The sequence below is a fragment of the Diabrotica virgifera genome, chromosome 4, assembly GCF_917563875.1.
Source record: "Diabrotica virgifera virgifera chromosome 4, PGI_DIABVI_V3a".
NCBI lineage: Eukaryota > Metazoa > Arthropoda > Insecta > Coleoptera > Chrysomelidae > Diabrotica > Diabrotica virgifera.
In genome coordinates, this window is record NC_065446.1 from 104,536,684 (window position 1) to 104,549,367 (window position 12,684).

The window sequence follows — 12,684 nt, forward strand, 5'->3', positions numbered from 1 at the left end:
ACCTTTAAGAAGTAAAGTTAATAAGAAATAATTCAATAATTATACTTAGTCACTATTTTCCCCCTAACTCGGAAAATATCGACGGCACGAAAAAACTTGGAAGAAATTGTTGGAAATCGCGATTGCAACCATTCACGAGTCCTTACCATTTTTCTCTCGAAGAGTTTAAAGTGGCCGAGCGGGTTACTAAGTCAATTTCATTTAAGTAAATACGTTTGCAATATCTTCAAACAAAATATACAATTATCAGAAGAGACTGTAATTATTAACGAAAATAACTACCTATTTTTTTATCGAGATTATGAGGCAAATAAGAAATGTACAATATCTAAAATCACCGAGTGAGTATTTTTCTCGTTAAATAAATTTTTTATTAAATAAATTATATTATTATATATATTATATAAAATTATTAAATAAACTTTAGAATATTTAATGATTTGTTTCAAGAATTCAAATTAGAAGACAAATTACAACTACAAAATTATTCTTGCTAATTTAAAAACGAGTTTAGAAAGTAATACATAGGTACACTCCAATAATTATTTTAAAGATTGCTATTGTTATGGTTTAATGAGAACTCAAATTTAAATGCATCAAAAGAATTAAATAATTTTTATTTTAATCCGATCGACCCGACCGACCCCAAATTCCGATAACCAAAGCTACCTGAATACGTCTCATCGTTGTCTCAGGTAAATTCAATCTCGCACCTAGAAAGCTGCTAACGCCATCTATTTCTAAAACCACTGGTGTCGTACATAAACGATCATTTAGTTTCGTATCTTCCAGTATATTTATCAGTCAACGATAATAGTATAATAGGGCTTTTCATCGATTGTCATTTGTTACGAGCTTCTGTCATGGGTCACATAATATTAATATATCTCCGTCATACGTCTTTGATTTGTATCATTGGTATACTATACCAATAACGTATGATGTAGATATAGTAATATTATGTGACACATGACAGAAGCTCGAAACAAATGACTGTGATTGAAAAGCCCTATAGTAAGAGTGCTTGTTGTTTTTCGCGATTCAAAATAAACAAAAAAGTGTAGCGTGTGTAAAAAATTTATGGGGAGGCTAAGCCTCCCTTGCTTCCTCTGACGAGCAGCCACTGGAAATAACTATGAATAAAAAATTAACTCTGGTACGAAGTCTAGTTTTTCCACTTTTCATTTATGCATTGGAATGCTGGACCCTTATGGAGAAAGATAAAAAGATTATAAAAATGTATTTGAGACGTACTGCAGAAGACAACTGCTGATAATACCATGGATGACCCAAAGAACAAATTAATGTATCTATCCTGAACTAGCTAAACATAAAGAAAATACTAAGAACACAAATATCAGAACAAATAATACTCTATTTTGGATGTGTGCTTCGAAGAAATGGTCTTGAAAAACTTACCACCCAGGAAAAGGTAGAAGGCAAAAGAAGTCGAGGTAGATCTACCACACGATACACGGACCATAGTGTTGCTACTATGGGCGATCCATTGTCAGAATGTGCTAGAATGGCAGAATATAGAGATACATGGAGGAACATTGGAAAAATCAGCTAATAGCTTCATGATATCACGATACCTACATCAGGTTAACGACTAAAAATAAAAAGATTTCCTGGGTGTCAAAAAGACCTCACACTGTCTTGTAGATGCCATGACTGATGTCATGAGGTCTTTTTGACACCCAGGAAATCTTTTTATTTTTAGTCGTTAACCTGATGTAGGTATCGTGATATCATGAAGCTATTAGCTGATTTTTCCAATGTTCCTCCATGTATCTCTATATTCTGCCATTCTAGCACATTCTGACAATGGATCGCCCATAGTAGCAACACTATGGTCCGTGTATCGTGTGGTAGATCTACCTCGACTTCTTTTGCCTTCTACCTTTTTCTGGGTGGTAAGTTTTTCAACTTTTTCAACCTGGGTGGTAAGTTACATATATGTAGATATTACCAAATACTATTGACTGCAATACATCCAACTCCCACAGAAATCTGAAAGCACGTTGCCACTAGCGCCACTGTCGGCTTGAGTTGAACTACGTTTTGACAACGTAAAATTTGATGTAAACATTCAAATTTAATTTTATAAATTTTTGAATAACGAGCTAATTTTGCTAAATTAAATTAAAATAAAAATAGTTCAAACACTTATACAAAAACAATAATAAAGCAATTTTATAAATGTAAGGTTAGATTGCTCTGGTTATCCTACTCATACCGCTAGATGGCGCTATTTTTTTGCTTCCTCAAAATTAATGGGAAATGTCAAGAGTTGTATCTATTACAGTCTATAGTATTTGATATTACTAACCTGTAACTGATCTGCAGAACTTTTTAGATGTCTTCCAGTCTTCCCTTAGTGATAAGTTGAACATGGAATAATCTGGATTACCCGTCACTTCCTTCTTGATATTTAAGAAGCTTGGTAGAGTTTTTAATAACTGCTGGTCATCCAGAGCTGAGTAGGTTTCCAAGAGGATCATACCTCGGCATCTAAAAAAGATGTTTTTTTATTACCGATATTACTTATGCGCAAGTACTAATAATTACCAAACCAGGGTTGGCAGGTTATAAAAATAAAAGTTGTTTTAATCATTCTTTTTTTCATTGTTTATTACTATTATTTTATAAAATAATTTATTGATTTTTGAAGTATTTAGACTTATAACTTTGTATCAAATAAACCTGGTTTAAGCCAAATAAACCCGATATAAACCAAAAAACGTTTTTTGGTTATTTTGCAAAATAATTTATTGCCAGCGACTAATTTTTCTAAGTTCTAAACACAGGTGTATGGAGATGGGCCCAATATTGATTCTTCTTCTTCTTCTTATAATAGGCCTCTTGGCCTGTTCCTTACCGATTTTGAGCTTGTATTCATAGCTGTGATGTTGACTGCCAGCTATCTCGCCACCTTTTAAAGGGCCTTCCTATTGGTCTCTTGCCTGTTGGTTTCGAATCCCTGGCTATATGGGCTATTCTCTCGCTGTCCATTCTCGTCACATGCTGATTCCACTCTCGTCGTCTCTGTCTTCCCCACCGTACTATATCTTGTATGTTACAGAGATCTCTTATTCTGTCGTTCGGTATTCTGTCTCTGTGTTTTGTTTTCCCAGTTATTGACCTCAACGTTCTCATTTCTGATGTTCTCAGTATCCTCTTGGTTTCTGCTATGTCACATCTTGTTTCTATCGCGTACGTCATGATCGGTCTTACACATGATTTGTATATGCGTACTTTCCCTTCCAGCCTAATATCTTTGTTTCTCCAGATGACACGTAATTGACACTCAGACATCCTGACACGTAATTGGCTTTACTTGCTTGCTTTCGGACGCTCCCTTTAACATCTCCATAACTACTATCGACTCCCAGATATTGGAATCTCGAGACTTGTTCAATTAGTCCGTTGTTAATTACTAATTTGCATCTTATGGGTTCCCTCGACACTATCAGTCATTTTGTCTTGGCTGTTGATATTTTCATGTTGTAATTCGCTTCGCCACTGTATTGAAAGTTTGTGCCATACCTACAAGATCCCGAAAAAATTTTTGTCATTATTTTATTACTAAGCTGTTATTTTTAAGTAATAATATTGAGCGCCATGCACGTGGTAGGCGGCCGTAAATGCGAGTGCAAGTAAGATGCAAATTGGACTGCCGGAGTGGCATCTCTCTCGCACTCAGCTTTTACGGCCTACTACCACGTGCATGGCGCTCAATATTATTACTTAAAAATAACAGCTTAGTAATAAAAGAATGACAAAAATTTCTTCGGGATCTTGTAGGGGGGGCATTAAACTTTGATTTAGTCACTGCACTTTCTAGTGCAAAAGTGACTAGTCACTTTTCTATAAGAAAGGATCTTATATCCTTTTCCAGTACCTTTAATGTTTTCTATGATTTTGTCCATTACTAAATTGAAAAGCAATGGGCTCAAGCAATATTTATTTGCCACCACATAAAATTTAAAAAAATAATTTTTTTTTAATGTTTATTAGGTTATAACATATAACAATAGGCACATTTTATCTGAGAAATAATGGCATGAAGAGATTGTGACCAGCGCCACACATCTCAAAAAATAATAATATTTAAACTACACTTTTATTTATTTAATTTCTTCCTTTTAATTTAATTTTGGCATAAAAATTACACATATTAACTGGTCTATAAAAATATTCACTCAAACTGTCACTGTCAAACCCAGAAGTGACATGACAACATAACCTAACTATTTTATTTTGATTTGGAGCATTTTACCGGGTTTATGAAATGCATATAAAAACAGTTGAAAATAATGACCTTAATAAGAATAATTGATTGGACGTGTATTCTTTTGATATCGATAATATTTGCCAGCCTAATTACGTATTTGTTAGCAAAATTGCACTTCTATTTCCGAGGAAAAACGGATATAATTGAAAAATTATGTGCAGCAGTCGCAGACAAAAGTATCTTACAATGTATTTTTTACTTGGAGAAATATCCTGAGTACGTAAATTCGTTTTCTAAAAGTGGTTACACACCATTCTTAATCGCATGTGCCAAGGGAAACACACAGTTAGTCAGGATAATGTTGAAAAAAGGTAAGAAGAAATAGGATAACTGTATTCTTAAATATTTTTTTAGATGCCTATATAGATAGAATAATAGCTATTTTTATACAGAATAGCCTTAAGATGAAGTTTAAAGAATCTAATCTAATATTGTAAATATTTGCTGTTAAAGTCTCTTCTTATTATCTCCACCATCTACTTGTATGCAAAAACTACTTTTTTATCTCCATCCATCCAATGACACTACAGCCCAAATCGGGCCTTGCTTGATTGCTTCAGCAAGCTTCTCCAATCACTTCTATTTCGTTCTTTTTCATGAACCCATTGTTACGTGGTTTTGGCATCCACATATACTTCGTCTTCCCATCGCTATTTTGGTCTTCCAACAGGACTTTTTCCTTGCATTAAGCAAAATTCCGGGGATTCTATTCTATTTTTTTTTCATAATGCATGCGGACCACGTGCCCTGCCCACTGTAATCTCTGCAGTTTAGTGTATTGTGCTAGAGTTGGTTCAATGTATTGTTCGTATATTTCTTTATTATACCTAATTCACCAGTTGTTAGTTTCACTTATTGGGCCCAGTATCCTACATAATGGTAGGGGAGCCCAAGCGGGGATTTTTGCATTTACTCGAGCGCATCAGATTATCATATCGGGAGAAACCTGGTGCCCTGCAGATGTACCTCTACCATATAGTATCCTTAAAAATACTCGAAATTGTCAGATTAAGATAAGGTAAGTTAAGGACATGCAAGACAGTGTATATTTCAAAAATCTGAAATGGGCATAGTTAAAAAGTTTCACAAAAAAAGCGAATAATTCGCGAAATGAATGTTAGATCGAAAAACTAAAAAATACTTGTCCAACATTTTTCAAAAATCTATCGAATGATACCAAACATGACCCCCACGGACAGGGGTGGGGGTAAATTTAAAATACAATACAAATACAAATCCTGCGATATTTCGCAAAATAAACATTAGATCGAAAAACTGCAAAATACACTTAATCAATATTTTTGAGAAATCGAATGTTACCAAACACGACCCCCCACGGAGGTGGGGTGGGGGGTTACTTTAAAATCTTAAATAGGAGCCCCAAATTTTTATTCCAGATTTGGATTCTTTAAGTAAAAATAAGCAACTTTTATTCGAAACATTTTTTCAAATTATGGATAGATGGCGCTATAATCGGAAAAAACGATTGTTGGAAATGGAAAATTAAATTTAAAATGGAAAACTTTACTTAACTTTTTTGGTTTTAGGACCTACTCTCCACAACCCAATAGGTCCCCAAAGCGCTCGAGTGACTGCACATTTAACATACTTCACTCCCCTACTATAATAATTTTCTTTCAAACACGTCTAATGCATTGGCAGATTTTTGTGTCAGAATGCATGTTTTACAACCATAACTTACTATTGGGACCGTGCAAGTTCGGCAAAGCGACCCCTATTTCTATGCTCTATACTAAAATTCGCACTTTTAATTATATTGGCCAATTATATTAGTCCTGGTTACTGGATAATTGTCAAGGCCATAGTCCAAAAAAATAATAAGAAGAAAAAATAAGATTCAGGTTATGTTATGAAAACGTCAACAATTGTATTTAGTAAATAAAATTAGCTATTAAAATGCAGTACTGCAAGCAAAATAAAATTAATTAAATTTACCTTTATATAATAATTGCATATCATATCAATATTGTGGAGCAATATATAATTTTTCTACTTCATTGACAGAAGGTATGAAATATACGTCAATTTGACAATTTCAATTGACAATAAATTATTTAAGATAGTTGCAATATTTCTCCGCGACTCGCGCAGGGTCGTTTCTCGTTTCCCCTTCCAAGTACTTGCACACCGCGAATAGGCATGATAACGACATACAATCTCTGATATAGTCGGTTCGCTAAACTCAGACACAACTGGTTAGTGATTTTAGTAAATAATTTTGACAATTTGGTAAAATTGGCAAAAAAATAATTACTAAATAGTTAATAATTACGAAATAGTTAGTAATTTTGCCAATTTTGGCCAAAAACAAGAAAATTACCTACTAAAATCACTAGCCAGTTGTGTCTGAGTATAGCGAACAGACTATACATATTGCAAGAAACAGAGAGTTAATGGAAAATGTGATCACTAACATCCATTAGTGGATTTGCAACTGAAGAAGAAGATGATTGTTTTATAGACCTGGAGGTTTGTTTTCCGGTGTACATCTCACAATTTGAATATGTGGCCCATAGCAAAATAGGCTTTATTTGCCAGCATAAGTCTTCTATTTATTTCCGGTTCTTTTTCATTGTTTGAGACCAGGTCCATTCCCAAGTACATGACTTTTCATCTACCTATTTCAATTAACGTTCTGCCTAAATCTGCTAAGTACTTTTTACATATTGATACATTTTTGGCATTTTAACGTGTCACAAAAAACGATTTTGTAGAAAAAGCATGTTTCTTTTCATGCGTTTCTTATGCAGGTATGATTAAAACAATTCTGGACATACGTTTTTAAAATAGTTAAAGAAAAGGTTTAAAGTAATTCTAGGCTTACTACACTTTGGCAGTACCTTCTAAACAATAATAGAGTAAATGTCACGTTACTTTGCCAAAAATGTATCGAACAAGAATGAAACCTTTATTGGTGTTTATCTCAAAATGTGACATTTCTTGTTTTTCCCCTGTACTCTTCAAATATTTTACTTTTATGATTTTAATATATATGTATTATTAGGTGCAGATGTAACCCTGAAGTCCAAGAACCATGAATCTGCATTCTACTTAGCAGTCATACACTGCATGGCACACCCTCATTCTCGAAATGCTTCCTGTATTCGAGAACTGTATTATGCTGGAGCCAACATAGACGAACCCAATGACAAAGGTTTAACGCCTCTACAAATCACAGCCTTCTTTGGACAAACTCCTCTCGTCATTTGGTTGTTGAGGAAACATGCATCTACGAACGTGTTCCCTAGTCCGTATGCTATTGCAAAGTCACAAGGACATCTTGACACCGCAGATATTTTGAGCAAAAAATATAGACTTTTTGCAATTCAATTTTAAGTTTAATAGGTATGTTCACTGTGCTAGAATTCTTCCTCTAAAGACCTGACCAAGTTTCGCCTCGCAGGTTTTAAAAATGGATCTTTCAATGATGTTGCATATGAGCTGGTAAAAATGATGATTATGTTGCTACTTATACTTGTTAGAAGACCTCATTTCTGTAGGTTCATCATCAGAAAATGAGTGCAGATTTTTATCTTCATCTCCTGAACTAGAATATGTTACAAACCTATTTGCTGAGACAAATCTGAGTGTTTATGACTCTCAAAATCAACAAACATAACCTCAAGAAATAGTGACTTACTTTACTTTTATTCTTAACAAAATAAACGTTTTGTAGAGAAAGAAAACTAGTGCTGCTCATAGTGACTAATTATAGTACTATTGTAAAAGCCACTTTCACTCTAAATGGTACTGTCAGGAGATTTTCAAAATGAACTTATTCATTTTTTGAAATTTTATGACTTATGCCACTTTGATTCTAACCGGCTCATATGTGATATAATAAATTCAATAAATAGATGTACTTAATGTTATCTTCACTACTATAGTTCTGAAGATAATTGGTTTCTTTTGTGAAAGATGTTTGTGAAAGCAACTATGATTTAGGATACTCTGTATATACTGTATAGATAAGGTTAGAAATCTTTGAATATTTATTTTGTTAATTATTTTTGATATGAAGATACCGTTTATTGAATAAAAACCATTCCAAAGTAATTTTAACTGTTTAAATTTATTTCAGCATTCGTGAAAGGTTCTGCCAGTTTGACTGATTTAAGTTTTTGGACAGTCAGACTACATGTCAGTTTGTACACAGTTCTTTGTAATTACTTTTTCTGACACAAACTGTATACAAACTAACATGTAGTCAAAAACATACAATTGAGCACCAGCTAGCCAATCAACTTATAGGAGAACATGTAGTAGCAGTCGAATGGGGCCATTTATCAATAAAGGAAGATATATGTCGGTAAATTTGGCAAAATAATTACGAAAGAAGGCTACCAGCATTGTTGGAACAATAAACCGAGCAAGAAAGAATATTCCGCCATCCATAAAAAAAAAAAACGAAAATATGGAACTGTACAAAACAAAAATGTTCAAACACGAAGACTTGACGCTATCGGTATACCAGGGAAAAACGAACAAAGATGTTCTAGTGGTGAGTTCTCTACACTCAAATAATAAATAAGAACAGATAAAAAGAAGAAACAGGAAACCATTACCTTCTATAACCACAAAAATGCGGATTATAAGTTAGAGATCTGATGACCAGGCAGTATTCAACCAAATCAGCTACAAGAAGACTAAGGGCAGAATAACATCAACAAGGGATACAAAAAAGTAACCAAATAAAAAAAGAATGTGTGTGTACTTTGTACGCACGTAAGAAGTTATACTTCTATTATATAATTTCAACGAAATAAATATACTTAACAGTTACAATACAAAAAATTAACAATAATTACCAAAAATTAACCAAAACATAACAATGCAAAAAAAAGTGTATGAATCGTCCGGGATTTGAACTCGTGATCTCTCGATTTCTGGTCCAATGCTCTACCAATCAGGCTATCAAGGCGCCTGTTATTGATGTTTCGGATATACATAATTACACATCACAGTGACAAGTGAAATATAAAAATAGATATTTTATTATTTTAAACCCAAGGAAGACAAATCCAAAGACACAAAAATTATAATAAATATGTAATACATTTACTAAAAAACACTAATATATTATTTTAATGGCTTATTTGCGCTGATACATAATTTGAAAGATTAGGAACTAAACGCCATACTGTCTGTGTGCGCATGCGCGCAGTATTATGAAATTTTACTCTCAATCGCGCCTAAAGAAGTATAACTTCAAAAACATAGACTATGCTATAAAGGGAACTGCAACAAAAAAATTTTGTTATACCTATATGTAAAAAATTTGTATGTAGGTCTTGTACAAGCAAAATAATTAAAAAATTTTGCTGGTTCATAAATTTATGCTTGAAATAAAGTAATTCGTATAAATTAATTAAATCATGTATTTTTTCAAGGTAGGTATTAAGAGGATCGGTACGTTTTCTCGGCTGCAATGCTATTCAAATGGAGATTCATTTTTTTCGAATCCTAAGAAAACTAATAAGTATTTTTAAAAAATTTAAACGCAGAATGAAAGATTGCGTTATTAGCGAGGGCCGAAAGTCCCTGAGAACTGCTATAATGTTTATTTTAATAAGTTACAGGGGTGAAAAACTAAGAGAAAATTTAGTGTTATTTTTAATTTCAAATATCTCATTCAAAATAAACTTTTCATTTATTCTAAGGGACTTTCGGCCCTCGGTAATAATTTAGTCTTTCATTCTGCGTTTAGATTTTTCAAAAATATTTATTGGTTTTTTCAGGATTCGAAAAAAATGAACACAATGTCCGTGGTAATTTTCCAAATCTATCTTTGTCATACAACGCACTCAGTCGAATAGAATATTGTCAGACACTGACAATCAGTGACAATTTTAAATAATTATTTGACATGAATCTGGAATATTTTGAATTGTTGATTAAATAATATTATATATAGTGTATTTGATAAATAATTTATTTAAAAGTTGAACTTTATAAAAATTTATTTATTGTGTATTATTTATGGAAGATAGAAGCAGAGAATACATCAAGATATATTCTGTGATCCAAGTATTTTGTTGTTAAAGATGTTCAAAATTGCAAAAAAGTTTCCGTTAAAAGTTATTCCGTTTATTAAAAAATCACTTTAACACTTTTCCTCTTTTTCGATTGAGTATTAGTTTTTGTTGTAGGTACATATAAATTATTACAATCACTGACTGAATACATAGCTAGTGAAAAAATTATCACATTTATTAACTGAATTAATAATATGCAATTATACAAAAAATAACAGTTATCTAAGAACATTCAATAGCCATCTCTTTAAGCTAGTTATGACATTGTCAAGTAGAATGACATTCTAGTAATATGTACATATCCATACCAGTGTGAATTTTACTACACGTAATTTGCCATGTAAGGACAGAAAAGGTAGGGAAACCCGTAAAATATTTGCGAATTATGTACCCATGGCCTTAACTCAATATATAAGCTTTTTTCAAGTAAACAAGAATGCAAAAACGTCTGGCGATCGAAAATTTTAATAACCGTCATTTTGACCGCTCTGGTGCTTCTAGGTATGCAAAAATGCTGGTGCTTCTAGTGTTGACAAATTTTCAGCTTGCTATTAAACTTTTTTTTGGTACGCGGGATCCAGGCCTATAACTTTTGGATCTTTTCCTAGACGGATGAAGCGAAATGTGACTGCATATTGTAAAGTCCTTTTCGTCTTCTTTATTCGTCGTCTCTTGTCTTATAAAATTGTAAAAGTCAGAGATTTAGGATGTTACCAGAAAGTAGTTCCATGAAAAGTTCAGATTTAAATTATTATTTATTATTTTTAATAAATTTTGTATCTGCCTTAAGCTTTCTTAAGGAACTATCCTAGAGTAAAAGTACGAAATTTATATTATACTTTTTTTGGGAATTTCTAAAATAAAAAGTACTGTACCAATTGTTTTGAAATTTTGCATGAGCATTTACTATAAAAAGAAGTATACAGGGTGATTGATTAGTGTGAGGAAGCTTAGATCTGTTATAGTAAAAATCACAAAAAAAAGTTATTGACAAAAATTGTAGGCAGCTTTAAACTCCACATTTTAAAATTAGTTACAATCTTACAGGGTGTTTTTTAAATGGACAAACTTATGTTTTTTAAATGGAACACCCTGTATTTTATTTTAAATTTGAAATCTGATTCAGTTCCACATCACAACAATGTAAAGTTTTATTATAGTATACCGGGTATTTAAAAAGTTATAACCAATATTACCTGAAAATCGTATCAAGTTTAACTCCCTGTATAATTAAAAAGGAGTATAGGAACATTGATCTATTGCAACCATAGTTTTTTAATAATTCTTAAAAATTATAAAACATATTCGTTTTCATAATATTCGTTAAATCAAATACAGGGTAAGTCAAAATGCAAGTACATTATTTTCTTGGTAATTTTAAATAGAACACCCTGTATTTTATATCACTATCGAAAAGTACTAATATCGTACTTCAAATTTTATTAAGTACTCCCTATACCTAAAGTTATCAGTTTTCTAGATATTTTTATTTTTCCATCAAAGTATTAATTTGGTAGATATTTTAACGTTTACCAATAATTATTATTGTGAGTTGGCCATGATTGATTTGACAGAAACTGACAGTTTGACATTATTGTTTATTAATTCAATATTGGGATACACCGCAAATTAGCAACAATTATTATTTAGTAATTCAGTAATTAATTCAATTTAAATTAGCAATAATGAATTTTACTACTGATGAAATGGTAGATATAATCTGGATTTTGGGGGAATGCAATAAAAATTCATTACTATCAGCTAGCATTTATTAAGAACGGTTTCCAGATAGGCGGCAACCTAGACAAGATACATTTGAAAAATTGAAAGATCGATTTAACCGCACTGGTTTAGTGAATTATGAAAAACATAAACGAACAAAAAGTAGTGTGACAGAGGAAAACGAAATGAGTGTGTTGATGGCAGTTATAGAAAACCCACACACAAGTATAAGGAGTATTTCCAATGAACAAGAACTTAGTTACTACTCTGTTCAAAACATTCTATCTAAAAACAAGATGCACCCTTATATTCAAAAGCACCAAGAATTAAATAATGATGATTTTCAGAAACGAATAGTATTTTGTGAATGGGCCTTAGAAAAAATTAATGAGCAGAGGGATTTTTTTGATTATGTCCTATTGGGTGATGAAGCTACATTCCATCGAAACGGTTCTGTTAATAGGCATAAATTTCACTACTATTCAACAAGTAATCCATACCACATAGTAACACATAATCAAACAAGATGGTCTCTAAATGTGTGGGGAGGTATCGTCGGTAACCATGTAATAGGACCATATTTTTTTGAAGATAACTTAAATGGTGAGA

The 12,684-nt window shown here is 32.3% G+C and overlaps 2 protein-coding genes across 3 annotated transcripts in view; one reads left to right on the forward strand and one right to left on the reverse strand.

Moving 5' to 3' along the window:
- The window catches only part of LOC114328131 (TRPL translocation defect protein 14), a 220,050-nt gene that overhangs the window by 16,548 nt on the left and 190,818 nt on the right, over positions 1-12,684 (reverse strand). For both annotated transcript variants that reach the window (XM_028276908.2, XM_028276909.2), the window contains one exon: positions 2,333-2,514. In XM_028276908.2, the coding sequence (XP_028132709.1) occupies positions 2,333-2,514 (182 nt within the window). The remainder of the gene's footprint in view (positions 1-2,332; positions 2,515-12,684) is intronic.
- On the forward strand, positions 4,263-8,374 carry LOC114328132 (ankyrin-1-like). The gene is made up of 2 exons (XM_028276910.2): positions 4,263-4,608; positions 7,323-8,374. The coding sequence occupies exons 1-2, from the start codon at positions 4,320-4,322 to the stop codon at positions 7,652-7,654; spliced, it is 621 nt and encodes a 206-aa protein (XP_028132711.1). The 5' UTR covers positions 4,263-4,319; the 3' UTR covers positions 7,655-8,374.